At 33.2% G+C, this 27,749-nt stretch overlaps 1 protein-coding gene across 2 annotated transcripts in view; it reads right to left on the bottom strand.

Annotated features, from left to right (window-relative positions):
* The window catches only part of Pcdh11x (protocadherin 11 X-linked), a 612,116-nt gene that overhangs the window by 289,076 nt on the left and 295,291 nt on the right, over positions 1-27,749 (bottom strand). For both annotated transcript variants that reach the window (XM_028853678.2, XM_028853679.2), the window contains exon 5: positions 31-60. In XM_028853678.2, coding sequence (XP_028709511.1) covers positions 31-60 — 30 coding nt within the window. The remainder of the gene's footprint in view (positions 1-30; positions 61-27,749) is intronic.

The raw sequence follows: 27,749 nt of genomic DNA, 5'->3' as shown, positions 1-27,749 counted from the left end.
TAATACAATTTTTAAAAACTGCAATCATACCTTTCCTGGCTTTCTTCCTTCAGATCTCCGCTGATTTGCGATAAAATGGAAGCAAGGAAAGGAAAACAAAAAAACAAAAAAAAAAAAAAAAAAAAAAAAAAAAAAAAAAAAAAAAAAAAAAACAAAGACAAAAGTCAGCTTAGTCAGCTTACATTTAATTACTGCATATACATTTTATTTTTTTTTTACAAAAGTATGTCAATATTCCCAATGCAATAGTATACAGTTTTGCTTTGCTCTCAGTGACAGTATGAGCAAGCAAATATAAGGGCACTATAAATTTCATGCAACAACATGAACAACCATATAAAAGACTGATTGGTTTTAAAAACTTCAGTTAGCCTACATAGAAATTAGCCAAAAAAATTCTCTTTCCATTAGATATTCTCATTTGACATCACACACATCTCATCAAATTTTGAATAACCAGGTATTTAGATTATATTTGAACCCATTTCTTATTTATAACAGGATAAACTAAGTTCATTGGAAATTGTTTAATTAAAAACCAACATACAGAATATTTATATGTCATCATGACACTGTTTCTAAATGTTAAATCAATAAATTTGGTGGTTTTTAAAAGAGGCATGTTAATTTAATTCAGTTCAACTAATTGTTAAAGATATCACGATGGACTCAGGGTTCAATTTATTTAAGATATTGTTCTTTGTAATGTCCCTCAAAAGGCATGTTAATTAACACTTTAAGACTCAAGAAAATTTTAAAATATTCATTTTTACAAATTTATTCTAAATTTTAAAGGATATAGATACTATATAACAAATTTACTAAATGTCTGTATTTCTAAGTAATTATAATCTCCAAAGTCCCCTTTTCTCTACTTTTGTCTTGGTTCCCTGTCCATTGTACAATACTGCAAAAGTGCCTCAGAGAACCTGTTAGAAAGCCAACAATCACAGAAGGATGGATACAGGAAGTGTAAATACAGAGAGGAGTGCATTCAATACTATGAGAAAGAAAAAAATAGTCTACATTTTTCATACAATAGCCTATTACCTGTCTCAGAGAAATCTAAAATAGGAATGCATTAAACCATGCTACAGATAATAAAATGAACTAAATTGGTAACTTTAGTTCCTCAAAAAGTAACCACCGCATTTAAGAATTACATGCATTCTACCTACTAACCATGTATTATGAGAAATGATTTATGTAAAAGTCATACACTATATAATTTACTCAAGCAGTTACTTAAAAGTCTGTAGTACATGCACTCATATTAGTTTGAGCAAAAGTCAATTTTAGATTATTCTCATCACTATAAATGAATCCTCATATAATTTATCTTCTCCTCTATTACTATGAAGCAACACTACTAGAACTTTAAAAATCTACTTTACTTTGATGGATCAAATTGTCAGTGGTGATGTAAAGGTATTTTCCCCACTTTCTTTTACTATAATTTCTTCCGCTGCTTTAAATATCCACTATTTAACTTTTTATCTTCATAAATTTCAAAGTTTGGGCCAGGCATGGTGGTATAAGCCTTTAATCCCAGCACTCAGGAGGCAGAGCCAGGCAGATCTCTGAGTTTGAGGCCAGACTGGACTACAAAGCAAGATCCAGGACAAGCACCAAAACTACACAGAGAAACCCTGTCTTGAAAAAAAATAATAAGTAAATAAAAATAAAAATAAATAAAATAAATTTCAAATTGTTGGGCATGGCATATTAATTAAATCATTTTCTATTTAATAGTTTAACTCAATTCTTTAATTTAGTATAATGATTTAAAGTTTCAGTTATAAGTATACATTTTAATAAATGTATTTACTTTTTGCATCTAATAATATTCTATTGTAAAAATTCATTGTGTTTCATCAAAACATTTGTTCATTGAATCAGATTTAGTTCATCTGTACATATGGTTGTTAGGAATAATATAATTGTTTAAACATATAGAGATAAACATGCTCTGTGTGCATATGAGTGATGGTATGAATAAGAAATGCCCTCATGTGCTCAGGTATTTGAATACTTAGTTCTCTGGTGGGATTACAGTTTGTAAAGATGATATAGTCTTGCTAGATGAAATAAATCACTGGGAACAAGCTTTGAGAGTTCATAGACTTGACCCACTTCTACTTCACTCATTCGTCTCCATTTTTGCAGTTGAAGATGTGATCTCACAGCTTTCTGTTCATGCTGCCATGCATGTTACTTATCAGCATGCTACCCTACCATGATGGACTCTTCCATCCCTGAACTCATAAACCAAAATAAACTCTTTCTTCTGTAATTTATGTTAGTCATGGTGTTTTATTACAGCAACAACAATTTAATTAATACAATATGTTTTTCAAATATATGTATAATTTGAAGTACAAATGTTAGCCATATAATAATGCTGTTTAATTGTTTGAGGAATTTCCTGATTGTTCCACACAGTTGCTGTAATTTACATTGCTTCCAATAGTATATGAAGTTTATCTGGTCTCCACTATCTTGGAATTTAATTTTAAATAATTACCTTTTTAATTATTTCTGCCCAAGTATTTAAATATCATGCACTAGTAATAAAATTGACTCTAATTTATGTGTCATGACTATTCTTTGATATTGATTACATGATTATATGCTACTAAGTATATATAATATACTACATTGAAATGTAACTTATTTTCACACACAAATTTTTGTATTATTTGAAACAAACATTTAAATTATAAACTCATGTAGAAGCAAACAACATTTATATAATCACTGTCCTATTATTTTCTATTATGGAGGAGAAACTCTAAAAGCCCCATAAGTTACTGAGGAATAATTAGCTTTGAGTAGTTGCTGGGAAAGGGAGAATAATTCTTTCTTGAGTGTTTCCACCAATATGGTAGGCATGATGCAGTAAATGGCCCCACACCCATGCACATGCTCAACAGCATCAATTGAACATAAGTAAATAATTAAAGACATAAAACTAGTACAGGAACATGTTGGCAACTTATGAAGAGAGTTGAAGGGGGGGATATGCAGGAGACATGATCAAATTCATTACATGCATTAAGAACTTCTTAAAGGATACATGAAAATTATTATCTATTAAAATCTAAAGTATTATATAGCATAGTAAACAAATCCTTCAGAGTAAAATTTAGAGTGGCTAACTAATGACTTGTCCAACATGAGGCCCCTGCTGTGGACAGTCCATGCTCTATGCTGCTCTATGCCGTTTGGATGGCAGATGGCCAGGACCCAGAGTCTAGATAGCCCAGAGACCCAGGATAGAATCAAACACAACTGGCCAAAATAAAAAAAAAGAAGTTAATGAAATGATTCCTAATTATATTCTGCTATACTCATAGATCAGAGTCTAGCCCAATCGTCATCAGAGAGGCTTTACCTAGCAACTGGTGGAAAAGGATGAAGAGACCTACAGCCAAACATTAGGTGGATGTGGTGGTAATCTAATTGTACTGAAATGTGATTTTGATTGTATGTTAATAAATAAAGTTGCCCGGGGGTCAGAGCTATTAGAGCCATAGCAAGAGTGTGGCAGTGGTGGCACACGCCTTTAATCCCATAGATCTCTGTGTGTTCAGGGATACAGCCAGCATTGGAGACATATGCCTTTAAGACCTAGGGACTGTACATTCAGACAGTGATGAGGCAGTTACGTGTTTGGGTTTACAACCAATGAGAAGGCAGAACAAAATACTATAAATAGACGAACAGACAGGAAATAGGTTTCTCTCAGGGAAGTTAGGAGCACTGCAGGAGGTAAGATTTTATCTCTGAGCTCTGACCTCTCGGCTTTCTCTTTTACATTGGCTCTGTGTTTCTTATTTTAATAAGACAATTGGTTACATCTACAGGTGGAGCTCAAGGAACCCCCGGAAGAAAGGGAAGAAGGATTGTAGGAGTCAAGGACACCAGGAGGAAAAGGCCCCTAAAAATTAACTAAGCAGAGTTCATAGAGGTTCACAGAGACTGAAGAAGCAACCACAGAGACAGTATGGTTCTACAATAGGACCTCTACATATATGTTACAGTTGTGTATCTTGGTCTTCTTGTGGGACTCCTATCAATGGGAACAGGGGCTGTCTTTGACTGTTGAGTGCTTTGGGGACCATTTTCCTCATACTAGCTTGCCTCATCCAGCCTTGATATGAGGGTATGTGCCTAGTCTTGTTATGACTTGATATGGCATATTTGGTCAGTATCACTGGGAGGCCTGTTCTTTTCTGAAGGGAAATGGAGGAGGAGTGACTTTGGGAGAGAAGGGAGGGGTGTGTATGGGAGCGATTGGAAGGAGTGCAGGGATAACTGCAGGTCGGATGGAATGCATGAGAGAAGAAACAAAAGAGGGAATTTTCAGTCATGGAATAATGACACAGCAGTTGCTTGGCAAAAAGAAAAAAAATGAGAAAACTGGGTTAAATGAATCTGATATGATGATTTTTAAATTGAAGTATTTTATAAAGTACTAGTGTAGAGTAAAATTAAATAACAGCATTTTCAATGCAGATCTAAAAAACCTAAAAAAAAAATCAAAATTTTCTTAATATGGCCTATGAGTAAATTATTATAGGCATTAACAAATTACCAACTTCTCACTAGGAACCATGAATGATTTAGAATACATCTTAGTCACACTTAATCCTTTTGGTTTATTTTAAACTCCAATCTTGCCTTGAAATTTTCTCATTCTATGACAATAAAAAAAGTAATGTGACAGATACATCTGCTTTCTGAAAATACTGAAACACGACTTTCATTTTTAATTGTTTACATAAATATGTTTTCTGTTTGTTTATTGCCAAGATGAATGCAATTGTCTTTGATATCACTTCAAATTACAGATCATCTTAACATGTTAAATTGTTAAATGAGAAAAATCTGGCTGAGGGTGTTGCATTGTCTATTTAAGTTTGTAGATATTTGCAATAAAAGCAATAAAGTGATTATGAAAATGAACAAAAGAATACAAATGATGTTTCTTATTTTCTAGAAAAAATAATCACTGTTTAAAAATGCAATCAGATGCCTCCAGAGGTTGCTTTATTACTTGATAGAAGAGAAAGTAGGAAGTAGTCTTGAACACATTGGCACAGGAGAACACTTCCTAAATATAACACCAGTAGCACAGACATTGAGAGCAACAATTAATAAATGAGACCTCCTGAAACTGAGAAGCTTTTGTAGAGCAAAGGACACAGTCAATAAGACAAAATGACAGCCTAGAGAATGGGAAAATAACTTCACCAACCCCACATCTGACAGAGGGCTGATCTCCAAAATATGCAAAGAACTGAAAAAGCTAGATATCAACATAGCAAACAATCCAATTACAAAATGGGCTACAGAGCTTAACAGAAAATTCTCATCAGAAGAATCTCAAATGGCTGAAAGACTTTTAAGGAATTGCTCAGCATCCTTAGTCATCAGGGAAATGCAAATCAAAATGGTGTGAGACCATCTTACACCTGTCAGAATGGCTAAGATCAAAAACATTGAACACAGCTTATGTTGGAGAAGATGTAGAGCAAGGGGAACACTGCTCCACTGTTGGTGGGAATGCAAAGTTGTACAGCAACTCTGGAAATCAGTTTGGCGGTTTCTTAGAAAATTGGGAATCAATCTACCTCAGGATCCAGCTACACGACTCTTTGGCATATACCAAGGAATGCTCAATCTTATCACAAGGACACATGCTCAACTATGTTCATAGCAGCATTATTCTTAATAGCCAGAACCTGGAAACAACCTAGATGCTCCTCAACCAAAGAATGGATAAAGAAAATGTGGCACGTATGCACAATGGAGTACTACTCAGCAGAGAAAAAAAATGATGTCATGAAATTTGCAGGCAAATGGATGGAACTAGAAAATATCAACCTGAGTGAGGTAACCCAGACTCAGAAGGTCAAACATGGTATGTACTCTCTCATAAGTGAATACTATATGAAAGGCAAAGGATAACCAGACTACAACCCAGAGCTCCACAGAAGCTAGCTAACAAGGAGGACCCTAAGAGGTACACATAGATAGCTCAGAGAAGGAGAAATAGATGAAATCTACATGAGCAAACTGGGAGTGGGGAGGGGGTAATGGAGGGCAAAAAATGGGGGATGAGAACATAAGGAAATGGGAGAGTCGAGCTGGAACAGGGACAGAATGGGAGAGCAAGGAAAGAGGTACCATGATAAATGAAGACATCATGGGAATAGGAAGAGGCAGGGTGCTGGGGAAGTTCACAGAAATCCATAACGAAGCCTCCACGTTGGACTACTGGCAACGGTAAAGAGGGTGCCTGGATTGGCCTACTCTGGTGACCAGACTAGTGAATACCCTAACTGTCATCATAGAGCCTTCATGCAGTGACTGATGGAAGCAGATGCAGAGATCCACTGCTGGGAGCAAGGCTGAGTTCCGGGAATCCAACTGATGAGAGAGTAGTGATTCTGTGGGCAGGAGACATATGGATCATGGTGGGAAAATGTTCAGAGATGACCAGCCACAATAGTTGAAACCAATGAACTGAGGAATAATCGCTGTGGAGCCCCCATGGGACTAGAGTAGGCCCTCTGGATATGGGAGACAGTTGTTTAGCTTGAGCTGTTTGGGGGACCCCCAGGCAGGGTGATCAAGATCCATCCCTGGTGCATGGGCAGGCTTTTTGGAGCCAAGTACCTAGGATGTTATACAGCCTTGGTGCAGGGGGAAAGGGCTTGAACCTGCCTCAGCTGAGTGTGCCAACCTCTGCTGACTCTCCATGGGAGATCTTGACATGGAAAATGTGGACATGGGAGGAAGGGTTGGAGGAGAAGGCTGGGGACTAGGAAGAGGGAAGGAGGAGGAACCTGTGGTTGGTATGTAAAGTGAATAGAAAATTTCTTAATAATAAAAACATTTAAAAAATGCAATCATGCCGGGCAGTGGTGGTGCACGCCTTTAATCCCAGCACTAGGGAGGCAGAGGCAGGCAGATCTCTGTGAGTTCGAGGCCAGCCTGGTCTCCAAAGTGAGTTCCAGGAAAGGCGCAAAGCTACACAGAGAAACCCTGTCTCGAAAAACCAAAAAAAAAAAAAAAATGCAATCAGATTGCTCAGTTTTGTGGTTTTCCAGCTTTCATGTTATATGAAACAATGATAAACTATATCTACAACAAAAATTTAAATGACAACCATCAAGTTTAAGGTAAAAGGTATTTAAAAACACTATTATTAGTTCATAAGTAATATATGTCTCAAATGAAAGCTAAAAGCTAAGATAATTTCATGTAAACACCAGTTGAAGTATAGCATTGTGATATTGATTTTAACACAGATTATTTCCTGTGTAGAAACACATTATCTTCATGGATATTACACAGATTTTCTGAGTACTCTGTTGCCTGTAATACAATATATAACTTGGTTATGAATATATGTATATTTAAGTTGTGATATACTGTCATAATAAGATAAATTATATGATGTATGTAATTTCATTCATTCATTAAAATTTGTGAATAGATTAAAATTATTTAATATCTGTATTGTCGTTACTTTATTTCCTAACTAGTAAATATCTCTGATAGAAAAAGTGCTCAAAAATGTATTAGTACATGGTAGTATTTGCACAGACCTTATTCTTAGTCAACTGCCTTTGTATTATTCCTGGTGGAATTCTAAAACCTACAAATGCATAAGCTACTAGGCAATTATCCTGTATATAAAGAAAAGTAAAGGCTCAACAGTGTCTTCCAATTTAATATACAACATTCAGCCAAGGCTAGTTAGTAATGCACTGATTCATTTACCAGGCTAGTTAGGGAGTTACTGACAAGATAAACACAGTTTTCATTGCTCCCTAAGAAACTAGATTCTATAAAAGGGAATAGAGTTCACAACATAGATGCATATAATAGTTATAGTATCCAAACAATATACCATCTCCTTCACTAAGAAGCATAATTTTTCTCATAGAATTATTTGTACATATTTAGTTGCAGTGTTAGCAGAAATGTAAGATGAACATTAATTAAAGGCAAAACTTCATATTTACCATAGCCCTACAATCAGTATCTATGATGATGCCAGAATTTCCTAAGAAACATAGAAGAGCACACTTCCTGAGTGTCTATAAAGTCTTGAATTGTCAAAGACTTGTATTAAAACTGCATGAGGTAAGGTCTGAGCTTCATTTTAAAAGTGATTTCATTCCCTAGAGGTGTATCTACCTCAGGCATCTTCTCTGTATTTAGCACTTAAAGTAGCTAAAATATTTTAAGCTTGTTCATTTTTTTACTGCTATGTGAAACTATCTTGGAGATTTTCTTTTTAAAAAATTGATTTTGTTGAAGTTGCTATTTTCAGCTTCCAATGAAACATAAAACAGACAATGTTTCCATTTATCTGTCTGGTTTATTTTCAGCAGAGTTCTATAATTACGCGGGGTTTGTTTTTATTATTGGTTAATTATCATTAGTTGTTTTGAAAGATTAAGAAAATTATAATTTAGAGAGAGTTTAATTGTGAAATCTTATAAAACAACCACTAATTGAACATCTACTCTGTGACAGGCAGAGTAGCTAAAATCTTAATCTTACAAGGTAAATTGCTTAACTTAAAACACAGTTTCACTGTTATTAATTCTGCAGCTTGTGTGACTTGGTAAATTATTTAACCACAATTATTTGTGATTGTGACTGAGCCTGTTCATTTGTAAAACACCAGTAATAATACTAATTACATGTCAAGGTGGCTATGCTATCTAATTAAGTCAATACACAGTTTTATAGTAAGTGTTAAAAAAATCCTGGCTGCCATTAGTACTGTCATTATTTTAACAGCACTATACTGTTTGAAACTATGAAATACTATGTGAAATAAAGAAATTGTTGTCTCATATATTTGTCCACAGTTGTTATTTAGAAAGGATTAAGACATGGTTTTGCTGAAGAAAGTGTGTCACTGGGATGGGTTTTAAGGTTTCAAAAACAAAAGCCAGGCCCAGTCTTACTCTCCTTCTGCCTGCAACTTATTGATCTTAGGTGAGCTCTCAGCTACTTCTACAGTACCATGCCTGCCTGCTTACAGCCAAGCTTCTGCCATGATGGTCCTGGACTCACACTCTGGAACTATAAGTCAGCCCCCAATTAAATGCTTTCTTTTATAAAATACCTTGGTAATGGTACCTCTTCATAGCAATAGAAAAGGGACTAAGACCAAAACATCTTAGTAATTGACACAATCAGCTACTAAAGGTGAATCATTGATGATACATATGAAGCACCAGGAGTGGTGTAGAGGGTTGTAAGTGGAAAACATTTTGCTTTTGAGTCCCAAGGGAATCACTCAGGAAAACAAATTACAGAAATGAAGACAATGCCAATAGGATTTCCCTTAGCATATAAAATACATTTTTAATCCCACATTTTATTCAGCTAGTGACTATTAACCATAAGTAAAAAGCTACCATTGTTAAAAATTTTTTTCAAATAACTGGAGAAACATAATTTAACCCATGGCCTGTAATGTTAAATCAGTGGCGAAGTATAGCTTTCTACACAAGGCTCATGGGATACAAACTTGGCCCAGATGATGAGGTCTTTATCATTGTCATCCTAATTATAACTCATGTTGAAGTGATTAGATCACTTGTTAGAATGAGGTATTATCAGCACTAAGGATGCAATAAGTAATAAAATAGTCCTTATAATTCCTTCATTAATATGTCTAGTGCCTCAGTTGAGTCATAGATTCAAATTATTAAATGATTATAGAACTTGCAAGTTTTACCCTTTATTTATATTCATCATTTGAACAGGAAGCAATCATTACAAGCAGAGAATAGAAGAAATCAAAACATTTTATAATAAACAATTTGCAGAGATATAAATAAAATTAAAATTAACTACAGTCACTAATTTTGATATAATAAATCAGAACATCACTAAAAATGCTCTAACAACATCTGGTTTAATTTATACAAAGGTCATACAACATTGAAGGAATGAAAACTTTGTTTTTCCCTTTATTTTACTACTGGAAGAATCTTATTTATTTATCTTTATGTCAAGAAAAGGTTTAAAGTGAATGCATTTTAGCTCTGGAAGATAAACTTGGAAGTATTCATCCTAATAGCATCAGTGCTATGTATATGTAAGTTACTATGAGGATGGAGATATAATCTAGCTGTTAAAAGCTCTGAAAGCTCTTGCAGAGGACCAGAGTTCAACTCTAAGCACCCACATGGCAATTCAGAACCATATAAAACGCTAATTTTAGGGGATCCAATACCTTCTTCTGACTTCTATGTGAACTACACAAATACACTGTACACAAAATAAATGCAAACAAAATACCTACACATATAAAAATAAAAATTTAAATTTAAAATTAACTATACACTCATAATGAAAATGCATATTGGATTAAGAATAGGAGCATTATTTATACATATTAAGGAGAGCATAAAAATAAATAAATAGTATTATATTAAAAATGGAAAAACTACATATTATGCTCAGGTAGAATGCAGAGATATTCTTTTTTTTTCAGTACTCTTGCTCAATTTTGAATTAGAAATAAGGCTAGAAAATTGAAGAAAAGGCATTTGAAATTAAGAAATCAACCAACCTCTATTTATATGCCATGCAATTGTCTAACTAAAATCTAACAATAAAAATCAAAGCACTTCTATAAATATTAAATTTAGCAGTGGTGTCAGATATAAGATCAGTACACTTGAGTCTTACTCATTATGTAGCCATGGCTAGATCAGAATTCACTAAGTAGACTAGGCTGGTCTCAAACTCATAGATATCTACTTGTCTCTTCCCTGGAGTGCTCAGATTAAAGACATCCACTACCACTCCTGTGATCAATTGATTCTTTCCTTGAGAAAATATGAATTTATATATATTTTTCTTCATTTTATATACAAATCGACTTATTTGTATTTCTGAACCATTCTGTGCAATAAGGCAAAATTTTGGAATGCGTAAATTTAGAATGCATAAACAATAAGTCATGAGTGAAACAGCTTAGCGTTAAAGCAACAACTACTTTCATAAATTTAAGAATTTTCAAGAACAATATAATAAGATTTATCTTAATATCTATTGGACACATAAAAATTCAGGTTACTCCCAAAATTAATTTCTATCTGTTAAAAAAAACCTTGTTCCCTATAATAAGAGCATCCAACTTTATTCTTTAGTATCACTCAGAAAAGAATTTAAAAATGAGATCTGGAATGGTTTCTCATGCTTACCATGTCTTATTTTGGTAAATTCATATAATACACAATTTCTTTGGTCTTCACATTCCACAGTACTATCAATACTCAAATATATCAAATAAGTTTTGGCTAAGGGAAGGCCACACATACTAAGTATATGTTCAAACACTCATGTTACAGCTAATCAACTTCAACTTATTAATATCTGGAACTAAGCCGGGCGGTGGTGGCGCACGCCTTTAATCCCAGCACTTGGGAGGCAGAGCCAGGCGGATCTCTATGAGTTCGAGGCCAGCCTGGGCTACCAAGTGAGCTCCAGGAAAGGCGCAAAGCTACACAGAGAAACCCTGTCTCGAAAAACCAATAAAAAAAAAAAAAGAGTTCATTTAGCCGGGCGTTGGTGGCGCACGCCTTTAATCCCAGCACTCGGGAGGCAGAGCCAGGCGGATCTCTGTGAGTTCGAGGCCAGCCTGGGCTACCAAGTGAGCTCCAGGAAAGGCGCAAAGCTACACAGAGAAACCCTGTCTCGAAAAACCAAAAAAAAAAAAAAAAAAAAAAAAAATATCTGGAACTAATGATATTTTAAATTACAATTATATTAGCACATATAACTTTCAGTTCATATTTCTGAAATAATAACTGGTTATGTTATCTGTGCCAATATTATCTGTATTAATATTGCCTTATGGTGCATTTTAAATAAAAGTGAAAGATAAGCCCATTCCAAGTTTTTTTTTTTTTTTTTTTTGGTCAGCAATATTTTGGTGTAGAGAAGTATTTCAAACAAGTACAATGCTGACTTTGTCTAAATATTATCCCACTGTCCAGGCTTTCAAACAAATTCTTCAAAAAAGATGACAGGTGACCCCGATTCCCCTCTGTTCCTGTCTTGTATATGAAAGAATGAAATGTAAAGACAGCTTTAAGTGATACAGTTTTGGTCTGCAGCTCTTATCAAAGGTCAAGAGTTATAAACCAATCATGTTCTATTCAGCAATAGTAATAATAAAAAAATCCACCTAGAACAAACTGAGGTATCCCATATATTGCAGTAAGCAAAATATACCTTTGAATATAAAGGGATATGTTTTTGTGTCTGTCTCATTCATATTAATTTATTTTTTACTTACAATTCACACATTTGTATTAAAAATCTCCACTTTCCAAATTTCCATACAATTGATAACAATGATACTGTCACTTAAATTATGACCTATTCCTGTTATTCTAAATTCAACTTAATGATCAGGCAAAACTTCTATGAATATAAAGGGAGTATCTTTTTATCAATAAACTGTAGAATTTGTGGATTGTAATATTGCCATATAAAACTATAATCATTACTTTACTTTTATGGCATTCATATAGAATTCAAATTGGAAAGGAAAAAATATTGCTTCTGAAATGTCTTCTCTAAAATATTCAATAAAATACCTTTGGATACATTATATAATTTAGTAAGAATTTATTGTCCTCTTATCATTAAAACAACTCATGGAAAAATCTTTTAGTATCTCTTGATGAATAGTATCATAAAGAAGTTATGATTTATTTGATTATGAAATAATATTTCCTTGATACTCTAATCAACAAAAATTGACTCTTCTATGGCTCGCTTAAAAAATGACACTTGTTTTCAAATATAAATGATGGCAATAAGAAAATGTAAGTGATTAATAGATACAAGCACAAAAGTTATTTATATTAGAACTTTGTTCACCTAAATAAAATGGTATGGTATCCTTTGTATTCTATGTCTTGTTTTGTAAAATATACATTATGTTGTGCATACCTGTGCATGTATGTGTTTTCAAGTGACGAAACTATCAAGTTAGTTTTGAACCTCGTTCAGCCTTGAGGCAGGGGGAAGGGACTTGACTTGCTTCTACTGAATGTGCCTTCCCATGGGAGGTCTTGCCTTCTTGTGGGTGGGAGTGGGGGATGGATTGGGAGGGGGAGGCTGGGGAGGCAGGAAAGGGAAGAGGGGGTTCTTTGATTGGTGTGTAAAATGAATGAAAAAATTTTCTTGATTGAAGCCGGCCGGTGGTGGCACACGCTTTTAATCCCAGCACTTGGGAGGCAGAGACAGGTGGATCTCTTTGAGTTCAAGGCCAGCCTGGGCTACAGAGTGAGTTCCAGGACAGGCTCCAAAGCTACACAGAGAACCCCTGTCTCAAATAAAAAATAAAAATTGCATTGACAACACGCAGTCATACTTTATTAATGCCCAACTCTGTATTATTTATATTTCTTCTAGTATAATCATGAGACCTCTTTCTTTGCCCACTCTGACAAGAGCTGCACTAAACTTCTCACTTGAATCTGTCACTATAGTTATCATTTTTTTCATAATGCTTTAACTAGTCAGACTTCGTGTTGATAAAGTTTAGTTCTGACATTATTGACATGCCTTTGTCAAACAAAGATAAAGATTATAGTACTGAGTACTGATGAGTTTATATTAATAAAAATCAGAAGATGTATTTAATAGGAGCAACATTTTCTAGAAAAACGATAAGTGGTTCTCTGATTTGGGCCACTACTTGTACCAGCTCTGTTACCTTTAATGCCCTGACTATTTAAAGGCATACAGTCTGGAAATATTTCATTATTTTTTCACAATCAAGCTGCTAGAACTACACTAGTAATCTATAGAAGATTGGAATCACTGTGTCTTTTTACAGTCATAAACCTTGAGTTATTTTTATTTGAGAGAATAGCCTCATTAAGATCCATGGATATGACAATGTAAGTGTATTGCACTATAAGACGTATGTAATAAAATTATAAATGAAAAAAGATTACTCTTGCATCAAAAACTCTACAGTGGTTTTTATTAGTTAAAATTCAAATGCACTTGAGATTCAAAAGGACAGTGTAACTTTTTCTGCATTCAGTAACATCCACAGATTTAATGTATATGGCTTTAGGTTAATTCTCAGTAATTATATTTATGAAGAAAATATTTTGTGAACTAAAATACACCCTCAAACACTCATATCTGGCTTTTCTTTCCAATTATTTAAATTAATCTTCCACAGTAAAACACATCACAAAATCACTTTACATTAAGTTAAATTATAAAACAACATCAGGAACTGAGACATAGAAATTACTGTAAGCCAAATATTTTAATTTTATAGTTAAGCAGTGAATTTAACTCAGATATTCCATGAAAAAGCACAGAGAGAACCATGTAGCATGCCATATTGTTCTTGCAGTTATTGAGGCATGGCTCTTTAAATGTTATACATAGCATCATGCAAGCTTTGTAGTTTTCAAGCAAGAAAGAAAGGACTACACAATGACCAGCTTCTAAATATGACAATAGAACATCAATTAACATATGATCGATGTAACATAGATCAATGATCTATATGGTCATGTATTACTAACATTATTTTTATGTTCTAATATAATTAGTATAAGGAAGAAGTCTGCCACAGGTCATTGTAATATGAAACTGAATGAGGCAAGATTCTGGGTGGCATTATATGAAGTTCATAAGTGGGGAAGCAACAGATTCATTGGTTAAGTAGAGGTGATATGTTGTAGAGTCATGTTTTCATAGTAAATTATATTTCTATTTAAGGATGAAAATTAATACACTTCCTCTTAGTTGTAGGTCTTTATAATATATATCCATATTTATAACCATTGTCTATGTCTACATCTGTGGAGAACAAAGTTTATGTATGTATTCAACAGTCTAATTTCTCCAAAGGAAATAAAATAACATTTGGTAGGTAGACATTATGCACCAGAATTTAATAAATTTGCTAGAAAACATTCAAAATTTCTAACAATGCAATAAGCAATTTAAAAAATGTCATATATAAGCCGGGCGGTGGTGGCGCACGCCTTTAATCCCAGCACTCGGGAGGCAGAGCCAGGCGGATCTCTGTGAGTTCGAGGCCAGCCTGGGCTACCAAGTGAGCTCCAGGAAAGGCGCAAAGCTACGCAGAGAAACCCTGTCTCGAAAAACCAAAAAAAAAAAAAAAATGTCATATATGAACATGACATTAGATATATTTTGACAAATTTGGAAAAATATGAAATCAACAAAATTGCAGAGTGCACCATCTAGTGGCTTGTACATGACAATAGTCTTGACTCTTAAATTACAAGGGCTCTTTTTGTTATTTTAATTCTTTGTGTCCTTTTATAAAATAATATTTATTTATTTATTTATTTATTTATTTATTTATTTATTTATTTATTTATGTGGTTTGTTATGTGTGTGTGTTTGTGCGTGCAGGTGTGGGAATGTACATGTGTCAAGGCACATGGGTGGAAGTCAGAGGACAAATTTTAGGATTCCTTTCCACCATATGAGTACAAGGAATTAAACCTTAGTTGTTATGCTTTGTACCAAGTAACTGAACCGGCTGACACATATCACCACCCCTCAATAATCTTATACCCTGTTTCTTTCTGTTACCACTGACCAAAATATTCCCGCCTTTGAAAGAGAAATAGACAGTGAGTATGTGTTCTATGAAGTAAAATAAAATTCCATAATTCTGACATGACATGAAAATAATTAATTTCATATTATAGAAAATTAAACGTAATAATACTGAGACACAAATACAATGATGACTTTATAGATGTAACCCATACAATAATATTCCTACTACCTACTTGCTTCTTATGGACACTTTATAATTTTCAGTAAATTTACTTTTACTGAATTAGTAAATAATGAAACATTGATTATTTTCAAACTTGTCTTCTTGTACATTGATATAGGTATACTTGGAGAAATTTTCTCCTTCAGTAAGACAGAGTTTAAAAAATAATAGTGAGCTCATTTCCTCTTTCTACTTTGGATTAATTTATCTGTATTATATATACAAATTCTGTACTTGATCCTGAAATATCTGGTGGAAACTGCCCAATGCTGCTTTCTTTGCTCTTCTTATTTGCAGATGTTAGTGAAGAATTACAGTGATCTTCCTGCTAATTCTTTGTTGCTCTTCAACTACACACTGTAGTTGTGGCAGCATGAAAATGGTAAGGCATGGAAACAGTGACTAATGTATTATCTGAACTTTTTCACTGGTATTTTTTCCTGTTCCATGTGAGCAATGGAGAATCTAACTGAAGCCTCCCTACAGTGTATAGACTTTAGATTATTTACTGACAATATAAGAACATTTATCAACAAGTATGGTAGAATCTATAGAAAACTTTTCTTTTCACCACTGAGAAATAATGGAAATGTTTCCAGGATACTAATTTGGTTGGCCATTTAATAACATCTGTAAACTTAAATAAGAAATTTTTTTAAAGAAAAAAAACCCTTGCTTTTCAGTGGTACAAATATACATATATTCATATTAATAGGGAAACTTTTAAGGGAAAATTGAAGTATATAATAAACGTAAGACAATAATTAAAATACATGATTACAGGAGATAGGTCCAAAATCTCTCTCCCTGTTTGTTTTTTTTTTGGGGGGGCAGGGTGTTTGAGACAGGGTTTCTCTGTGTAGATCTCACTCTGTAGACCAGCCTGGCCTTGAACTCACAGAGATCTGAGTGGCTCTGCCTCCCCATTGCTGGGATTAAAGGCGTGTGTCACCGCCACCCGGCATTTTTTAAACTTTTTTCCCCCAAAATCTCTTAAAGTTATGTTTTTACATTATTTCTAATGAAAATTGAAAATTGCATGTATAAACAGCTGATGTTTCTTATACATTTATAGTCTCCTGAAGCAAGTCCTAAAGCAAATGTAGATATTTTTCTTTACAAATATTACAGAAAATATATTTCAAAATATTACAAGGATTTTGACATATAATAGTGGAGTGTCATCTCATTAGGATTATGCAGATTTCTAGTGACTGTTCTTCATTGATTTTAATTACCCAGTGTAATTCACATTACATTACTTCTAAGCAATAAAGTTATAGACATTTCTGGGTTTCTAAACTTGAGAATAGTTTTAGCTTTGTTTATAAGGCACTGTAGACTATAAATACCTGAGTAGACATTTGTGAATTAGAAGCTTTTGTGGGGAGTGAGCAGAAAATTATTTTTCAGTAAAGTGATACCAAAATCTTATAACTTTTCTTATTGACAATATCTGGGCCTCAGCTGTATGGGAATTTTGACTACACTTTAAAAATTAAGGAAATATACTTATAAGTGTTTTTTCTTTCTTTTATTATAATTTATCAAGGATAAATCTTAAAATATTTTTATAGCTGTGTCAGTGGACTAAATAGCTAAAGTGTTACTATAAAATTAGAACAGTTATAAAATAATTATACCTAGAAAAATCTCATGACATCTCTGTCACTCCTCTGATATTAGCTAACAATTTATGTCAGGTGCTGTCATGAAAGTTCACGTTTAGAATTTCTTTCCTCTCTAGGCTGTTAATGTATTCTGACATTATTAATGGCTCCCTTATGGAATCACATGGTAAGCTGAAAGCTCAACTCTCTGGGTGTTAGCATTTATATTTCAGAATTACTTAGCAGGGGAGAAAACAAATTTAAACTCTTCTGTGCCAAGCAATCCCACTACTCAGATGTCTTTGGGAATTGCCTAAAAAGAAAAATGAGACCTTGGCAAACTGAGAGATCTGATGGCTATTTCATGTTGTCCTTATAATCTGATTGCTACTTCCTTGAATAACAGCTTTGTTTCTCTTCCTATGCCTTTGCTCATTCTGAGAATTTTTCTCTTCACAGCCCAAAAGAATTCTATACCTATTATTTCACTCCCACCTGAATTGAAGCCATCTAAGAGCTCAACTCAAATTTCTCCTTTTCTAATGAGTACAATAACCTACTTCAGTCTCACTGGACTTTAAGTCCTATGGTACTCAAGATCTGTAGTCCACAGTTTAGCCTAAATTTAAAAGAGAGTCTTGATTTCTAAGGTGAAGTATTTTGCTTCAATCATGCTATAGGTTTATTGGAAGGAAAAATGGCGATTTAATACTTAAATATCCCTTAGCATAAGAATACAGATTCACATATGCCTACATGGTGTGTGGTAGTGTTATCTGTTTCACCAGTGAGAAAACCAGTACTTTTACTATTGCTTCATCATCGTTAACAAAGATAAACCAGGTAGGCCTATTCCAAATTTCATTGTATGTTGTGTTACATGCATCAAAATAAAGCAGGTCTCAACGGATAACAAATAAATGCAGAATGGTTTCTGTTAAAATTGAGAGTATATTAAATTATGTATTACGTCCATCTGTTTTTCATTTTTTGATAAAATGCTGTTCTTCAAGTTTGTTGTTAAATATATTTGACTGTTTTGTTTTCTAAATTATCATGGTTTGCAAATTTTTTCTTTAGGTTACTACTGCATCTTTATAGCATCCATGGTCTGAATCATCAAAACTCCAACAAACTTACAAATCTGTTTCTCTCCCCAAGGAAAACAAAACTCAGAAATATGAGCCTTATATGTTTTGGTTTGTAAAGAAACACAGAAATATAATTTAAGTTCTGATGAGATTAGAAATAAAACAGTTTTTTTGAGTAAACAAAAGAAAAAAGGCACAAAATTGTTGAAATTAATAAAATAATATATGCTATTAAAATCAGCAACGTTAGGATTATTAGTCATTTCCAGCAATGCAGTTATGATACTTTAGAAAATATATTTCTTAACAGAAAATAAAATTGAATGAAACCAAATGACCAGTATTTACTGAAATTGGCATCAAGTTAACATTTCTCAAAACACTAAGGATTACTGAGGCAAATGTTCAGGAGGTGAGTTGGATGACATTTCCCAAAAGAAGACACATGATTGTCTTTGAGTATATGAAAAATAATGGTCCAAATCATTAGTAATTGGGACAAGGCAAAATCACACTGATATCACTTCAACTCATTAAGAATGGTTTATACCAGAAAGAATAATGATAACAAGGGCTTGTGAAAAACAGGGGAAATAGATCCTTTGCACACAGCTGTTAGGAATGTAATTTGATCTAGTTATTATTGAAACTAGGCATACTTTAGAAAATTAAAGCAAGATCTATTTCATGGTCCTGCTATACATATACTGAGTACATATTCACAGAATAAAATCAATTTTTAAACAAAATATATTCTCACCAATGTTGAGCTCAGTATTATTTCAATGGCAAATAAATGGATATATCATTACCATTAGTGGTCAATGGATGAAGAATATATAGTACATATAAAAATGTAGTAGTATTCAACCATAAAAGAAACAATATCCTGTCATTTTTGACAACATAGATAGAAAAGAATGAAATCTTATAATTTGTTACATCACGGACAGAGCTGGAAGTCATTATTTTAAGTAAAACATGTCAGGTACAGAAACAGAAGTTAAAGTTCTGCATAATTCCCCACTCATATGGAATCTGAGAAAAAAACTGATCCCAGAACTTCAGAATAGAATGATAACTTCTCACAAGTCATGAATTAAGGAGAATGAGGAGATGAAGAAGATTGATCAGTAAGTTACAATTAGATAAGAATAAGAATCCCTATTGTTCTGTTGGACAGTAAAGTGATTAAGGATAATTATGTACCTCAAAAAGACAATACAAGCCAATCTAAAATTAATTCAATTGATTTATAACTATTCCTGCAGATATTGGCACAACTCTGATAATCAACGTGTAATTTCCTTAAGTAGAGAAAACTGATGGAATGAGAATGAACTTGTAAACAAGGAAATGTTGTTTCAAACTCTACCACTGACTGCTTGTGTGAGTGAATGTGAGACATATTATCTATTACAGCTGAGTGAATTAAGTATCAAATGACTGTGTTTTTTTTCCAATGAACAGTTCCATGTCCATTCTGTATCATTGTTATATAAATATTACACATGTTGTATTATATCAATGTGCTGCACAAATCTTAACCCTATTCACATCATTCTAATCTTCTATTTCCTGCTTAAACATTATTACTAACACGAACTATTTTTCTGATCTCTACATGTAGTCAAATGCAATCATCTCATATGGTCACAGCATGTTACATAGTCTCCATTTAGCATCTATTAATTAACATCTTGACTTATAATTGGTAGCTGGCACAACATTGATTTTTACTAATCTGTGAGTTTTTAGAGGATGGACTTATGCTATTTTTCTTTTTCTTTCTATGATTAAACTGTCAGTATTTGCCTAGCACAAACTAAACACTCAGCAAATCTTTTTTTTTTTTTTTTGAGTTATTGTGTTAAGTGACAATAAGGTAAGGCAGACATATTACAAAAAGCTTACTTGGGAAAGTATTAAACAAGCTAGGAGAGTGGGACATATGGCACATATAATTTATTTACCTTCATTTATAACAAAATGCGTTTTATGCAGGTGCAAATTATAGCACTTCAGTAGAGCTTACTCCCAAAGACATTTTTATTAGAATATTAAAAGAAAAAATTTGCATTTGACATGCTGTAAAACTCTCTTTTAAACCAATAACAAGGGAGCTTTTCAAAACAGTTGCTCTGGAGAAAAACATCAACAGAAGCACAATATGTTTCCACACTACAAATAAACAACAGCACAAAGCACTCAAAGGTGCTACAAGAAGGAAAAGTAAGAAAAGCAATTGCTTTGGTGGAGGGCACTGACAAGATTCTCAAAGCACACTCAATTTGCCAAGAGATAATCATTTTAGAGAGAGAGTGTGTATAAATGATATGCAGAAAGCATGTTCAGGGGCTCTGTGGGTTGTAAAAATTGTTCATTGAATTATTTTCTTTCGAAAGTGTGTTGTGATACCTTAAATATGCTTGTATTTTAAAACATTCTTCTTTCATATACAGTCTTTACTATCAAGTATTCAGTTATGAAGAAGATAAGTTATGCTAACAAACTGTCACCATTATTGTCTTTCATGACATTTGTCAACATAAGTATCACTACCTCTAAGAAACATCAGTACAGCTACGTGATGGAAGGTACATCTAGCCTTAACTGCAACAACACAGTAAGTAAATACTTCTTAAGTATTGTTAAATGCCAACATGGGGAGAAGGGTTTAGAGTACAAGAAAAGAATGCTGTAGCTCTTATTCCTCGCATCACCATGCTTAGACAGTCTTACAGGGAAAGCATTTTCCTTTGCAGGCAAAGTTAAACAGCAAATTTATTCTTAATGCTATTTTTTTGCAATACACTTAACACTGCTGTTGAATAACTAAGGAAAATCATTAAACATCTAGTTTAACTTCAGTGTGGATGCTATGCAAGCATGTTTTCATTTACATAAATACAGAAAATATGAGCTAATCTCACATATAAAAGGTATTTTAAAAAGACTCTGCCTCAGGATTGTTTTATAGAATCCTTTAAGAGTTGTTTTTGGGGACTTTATCAAAAAAGGTACAGCTGATTTTGTAAATGTTGTTTTACTCAGGATGTCAATTATTAATGTTTCCATGCAACAGATTCATTTAATGTTGTTTAAAATATAGCCTGTATGTACTAGGAGAACTGAAGGAATTCAGGACAGTAACAGTAATTGTAGATGACAAAGTCAAGTAGTCATTATTGATTATTGGCTTGTCTGTGAAGTGCTTCTGTTCTATCCTTGCCAAAGTAAGGAAAGGCATATTAAATTTCAATTTCGGAAGCTTTATATTTTCTTAGACTTCAAAATAAGATACAATCTATTTGTGAGATGACATGTGTTTACTGTCTATGAAGTATGGATCTTTTTTTTTAAAGTATGAGTAGACAAATAAATGAGTATTCACTAAAGTTCAAAACAATGATATGGTATACATAACTCAATGGGTAAAACAGTTATGTGCCAAGCTTGATTCTAACTGCCTTACAAAAGATATACAATGTAATGCTCATCAATTTCTAATAAAATATGTCATTATATTTGTCATGACAAATGTTAAAACAAAACTCATAGGCATCAAATAGTGTAGTGAAGAGAACATAGCCAGTCAGTATCAATGTCATTATCTAAAGGCAGAACTAAGTGACTTAAAAACCTAAGCTCTTATCTAGCATAGGTTATTATCTCTTTTAAAATATATATGTGGAAATTAGTGCTGAGATAACGGATGAATGTCGTGCATGGCACTGAAGAACATCCAGTGAATGTGAAACACTCTGCTACACATGGAGGCATTTTTAAGTATCCTCATTGCTCCCAGAATCACACATTCTTCTTCAGGGTGTAATAAGGCAGGATCACAGATACTGCAATTTAAGCCCAGATGTGAAGAGCCTCCTGAGCTGTAAATATGGGGCTCAATGAGTTCAAAGAGTATACAACTAATGGTCAGCTGGACATGAGTGCAAATTTTCACTGTGAAGCAGAGATAGATATGAGGGAGAAACATTGAGTAGGAAGTGAGAAATACATAAATTAGCATGTAAAGATGAACAAAGACAAAGAATTAGCAATGTGTTTTCTTTTACTACAATATAAGTGTGCTTTAAAAAATGGGCAGTAAAGATCAGAAATGTAGGGGCCAAAAATGAAAGACTGAATGCCATGAATCTTATTTCAATATCCAATAAGAGTCCATTGAAAACTTGTAGAGTTAGCATATTCTGCACTTAATAGAGGATATTCTGTAATTACCATTGACATCTAAGCTGATACATATAGTAATCATTTTAGAATGAACTAGAAAGAGAAGCCTAGGAGAGTCAAAGTTTCATAACAGCTTTCCAAGTTAGTGTGATTTGCAACCTTGCTATGAGGAATATGCAGATGAACCTATTTGGGACCTCATTCTCAAGAATTCTTGAAAGCTAAAGCAAATTAAAACTGACTATAGAGCTTCTTTACAAAAACCTGGTAATCTTCCAAATAACCAGAAACTCTTCACTTGTCTTAACCTATTTTCATATAACTTTAGTTATCAAAGAAAGCTTCAAATCATAGAGAAGAGCTTACAACTATAGATAGTTCTTCAGGAATTATCAGTAAGAAATAACAGGAGAGTATGACTAAATTCTACAAAGTCTAAAAAACCAGCAACTAAAGCAAAAGAATGGGAAAAATATAAAGTTTCAGAGGTAACCATTTGCTGAATTGTTCTAGCACTGCTTCACTTACCTTTGGGGACTAACAATGAATACAGAAAAACTGATATTGTTACAGAGGACATAGTGTATGTTCTAAAATAAAGAAGTCTCAGAATGATTGACAAAATATTTAGACTGTGTTATTTGCCAGAATATTATGTGAAATATGTCCATATCATTCCCAAGACCTCCTTGACATTGTGCCTTCTTTACAAACCAGATAACAATTTGCCTTACAATTAATCCTAGAAATCAACAAATGTTCTAATGAGTAACACGTTTAATAGACATATAGTAGAGGTTTTGAAAAGCTACTGTTTTATTTTATAATTTTTTTTTGGGGGGGGGTTTCGAGACAGGGTTTCTCTGTGTAGTTTTGTGCCTTTCCTGGAACTCACTTGGTAGCCCAGGCTGGCCTCAAACTCACAGAGATCTGCCTGGCTCTGCCTCCCAAGTGCTGGGATTAAAGGCGTGTGCCACCACCGCCCCGCCCCCAGCTCTTTTTTTTTTTTTTTTCTCTCTGTGTAGCTTTGGAGCCTTTTCTGGAACTCACTCTGTAGCTCAGATTGGCCTCGAACTCATGGAGATCTGCCTGCCTCTGCCTTCCGAGTGCTGGGACTAAAGGCATGCACCATCACCACCTGGCTTTGTATTATAATTGTTAAGTAGCTATAGATTATTCCAACAAGTGTTAAAAATGTGACACACACACACACACACACACACACACACACACACATATATATATATAATGTATATATAGTATGTATATAGTATATAATGTTTACTACTACATGTCTGAGAAAATTCAATGGTACTTCCTCAAAGAGAAAAATAAGTTTCTAATAACCTCTATCTTTCTATCTCCTCCCTTTCTCTCATATATATGTTAAACATAAATATTTCATGAGATAATTACCGCAAATTTACAGGTATAGAAACAAATTTAAATAATTTGTCCCCTTTCCCAGTTCTCACATATCATTAATGGACGATCCTAATAAGAACTTGACTGTAGAAACAACCAAATATGATGGATACTTGATGACTAGTATAACCGCTTATGCATTTTCTTCTCTACAGAATTCTTTTCAGCAAAAAGGATCCCTAGTTTCCGCATTTCTTCTAAATTTGTATTTCCTCTTATACACTCTCATGTTCAGAATCATGCATTTATGGCAGTGCTGTCCTCAGATGGATTCATGGTGTTTATTCATTTCTCAAGTGGCCTCCATTTCACTTCCAATGTTATCTTCTTGGAATCCAACATAATAAACGAACTGATGAGCTTTATTACCTTGATTTTAGTGTGATCAACAAACATGGTTCCCTCTGTGATTAGAAACAGAATTTCTTTCACTTGGATGTTAGGCATAGCTAGCTAGAAGTCTCATGCACAGGCTGATGAGTCATAATCCAAAATTCTATGTAAACAAATGATTCATATAATATAGATATAGTATCTTTGATTTCCTTCTTATATTTGAAAACTGCAAATCTATGTTTTATTCATTTGAATTATGATTATACTGAATGATATTTAAAGTCTATATTTATTTTCGAAAGTCTAATTACCAGAAGATATGAATATCACAGTTAGCAACTTCTTTTCAAAGTTGATTGCCAATATTCTGTGGTTCAAGATCTATAGAGGAATGATTCCCATCTGTCGTCCTCTGCACTTGACTGCTGTGGAAGCTCATAAGCCTTTCATCTGTGGATATGGAACCCATCTGCTATGTTACTAAAATTTACTAACAGGCTATGGAAATCAGAGGACTGCTGGTCATACTTAGGATACGTCTTCTCTGAAGGGTTGTCCCTCATGAATATAGTGATAGAAAGTGGCTTCAGTGGGTAGCCATGAACCTCAAAATCCCAGTATTTATGCATAATTTCCCAATCTGACATTTGTAGATATGAAAGGTTAGGTATTATTATTTAACTTTTCCCAGTTCTCACATAGAAAAGATTTAATGGCTATAGTTCAAATATAATTTTACAAGGATCAATCATCAAAAGAAAACAATCACTTGTGTGTGAAACGTTTCAAAATCACATATAACAACATTGATTAATGAAAAAATTTAACTATTAATACTCCAAAAGGCTATGGATGGTGGCCAAAGTTTATGGCTCTGCTTGGATTGTGGGATGAGTGTTTTCTAAAACACTAAAAAGAAAACCTACTTACAAACAATGTGAGTAACATTAAAGCAAACTGATTTATCATAAAATTAAGCTTTCCCTTGTATAAAGAATAACACACTAACTTGTTTGACATTCAAGTACTTTCACAAAGTATCTCTGAAAAATAAAGGCAGTTCTCAAAAGTTCCCATGTTCAGATTTGTAAAAATTCTGATTTCAAATCATTCTGTGTCAAAAATTAACTTACATTTTCACACAAACACATACTTTTCTCTAAGATATCATCAAAGTACACCCTGAATTTTTAGCCAATAAGGTAGGTGTTTTGAACTTTGAGAAAATAAAATAGAACAAAACCAGGATTAGTACATGTACGAATCAAAAATCTTTTTTCCACAATAAAAGCACATATTAAATCCTTACAAAAATATCGTGTGATATGAAACTGGCTGAAGTTTAAATGAAGTTAATAGAGTGTGCAACTTAGGAAACATCATGCAGTTTCACAAACCCTAATTTAATATTTTTCAGGATACTTTTACTGCATGTGAAAAACAACTGTAAGCAAGTTATCTCGAGCAGGTATGTTTTCTATGTGTAATGGGTAATCCTTAGTTATTCATACTCTAGGAAAGTACTCTTCTTGTCATGTATTATTCCCTGAAACATCCAAAATAAGACAATAGGGTGCTTCTTTATTTGAGTGTCTCATGTCCACTTGGATATTATACTTGTAAACAAATCAGAACATAAATCCTCAACCTGTTTCACTTGTTTTGACATCAATTGTGGACACTTTGGATTGAAAAAGAATCATATAGATGATTTTTTTTTTTATAAAAACTCATTAGTCAAACTCCTGTGAATCTCATAAACTGCACTATGGTAAAATATATGACTAGTATAGCAATCCCTTCTTCAATGGGATTTGCTGTTAATACACTGAATTAGTGATCCTGTTAGTCATAATTCGATAATTTCAAGATTAGAAGGTAATTCTTTAAAACTGGGGAAATCCTCACATTCTATTAGTGTTAATCATTTCTTTGTCTGCATAAATATTTTTATTAATATTTATATTACTAGATTCCACATCTATCGACAGCATACTTTATGATATAATGCACGTCTTATTGTTCATTTCACTCCAGCATTACACAAAGGTCATTTTACTTTAACATATGCAAATAGATGCATGTGTAGTGGCTGAAGAAAAAGTATATTAGTTCAATAAAAAAAAATCTTCCTCTATAAATGTTTCTTGTTCACAGAATGACTATTTTTCCCGCTGTTAATTCTCAGTGAGAAACAATTGGATAGTTGTTAAAAAGTTAAGCTTTGGAGGGAGATCCAGGGGAAAATAAATTTGTCTTTGTTATTTACTAACATTTCTCTGTGCCCCAATTTCTACTCTACTAAGATAGGACAAATAATAATAACAAAAATGTTTAAGCATAGTTATATGCTTGAAATGAGAATTACATATATTTATGTTAAATTACTTAAGATGATCCTTGGCATGTAGTGAACATATATAAATACTGTTAAATTAAATAATTATATTGTTATATTTTGCTTCTTTCCATCATCTTTTCTAGTAGTTGTTTTTGATATTTTTCTTTCTTAAGACAGTTTACTGTACTGTAGATTTTTTTTTATTTTCTTTATGACATATAAATTATATTCTTTACATATGTGTAACTTGGAAGTAATAGGGAAGCCTTGAGTAAATTAGAGTCAAGTAATATCATATATATATAGAAGCCACACCTTCTATAGTAGCTGTTCAGTACTATTTTTTGATCTACTAAATTTCTATTCATCTAAGACATAATCACAAAATGTTTAATTAGTGAAGGACAGTGAGAACCATAGTATGCTTTACATCTATAATTGTAAGGATGAATTTAAGCCACAAAACAATTGGTGTTTAAAGTCACAGAAAAATATGAAAACATCACAAAGAATATATAACTTTTATTTTACTTCAATTTTTAATAAAATAGTATTTGGTTTTAAATTATTAGTTCATTAAGCATTATAATTGAATGGGTAGGGAACTAGATATATAAAGGGAGGTTGATTATGGAAAGGGAAAAGTTCAACCGATTATGCATGCTTTATTACAAAATTAAGACACATTGACACATGATTCTACATACACAACTTGGGTCAGTGACTAGATTTTTATTAGATACCTATTCTCTCTAAGTACTGTATAGCTGCTAAAATGTTAGCTACAGTTAATAGTTATAGAGATAACTCTATTATTTTAATATTTTCGGAAAACTAACAAAGCTGACAAAATATAAAAATTGACTATCAATATCACAGTTTACATGCGACCATAATTA

This window comes from Peromyscus leucopus, chromosome X (assembly GCF_004664715.2).
Source record: "Peromyscus leucopus breed LL Stock chromosome X, UCI_PerLeu_2.1, whole genome shotgun sequence".
NCBI classification, from domain to species: domain Eukaryota; kingdom Metazoa; phylum Chordata; class Mammalia; order Rodentia; family Cricetidae; genus Peromyscus; species Peromyscus leucopus.
The sequence above is the reverse complement of the archived record's forward strand: the minus strand, read 5'-3'. Positions and strand labels throughout refer to the sequence as shown.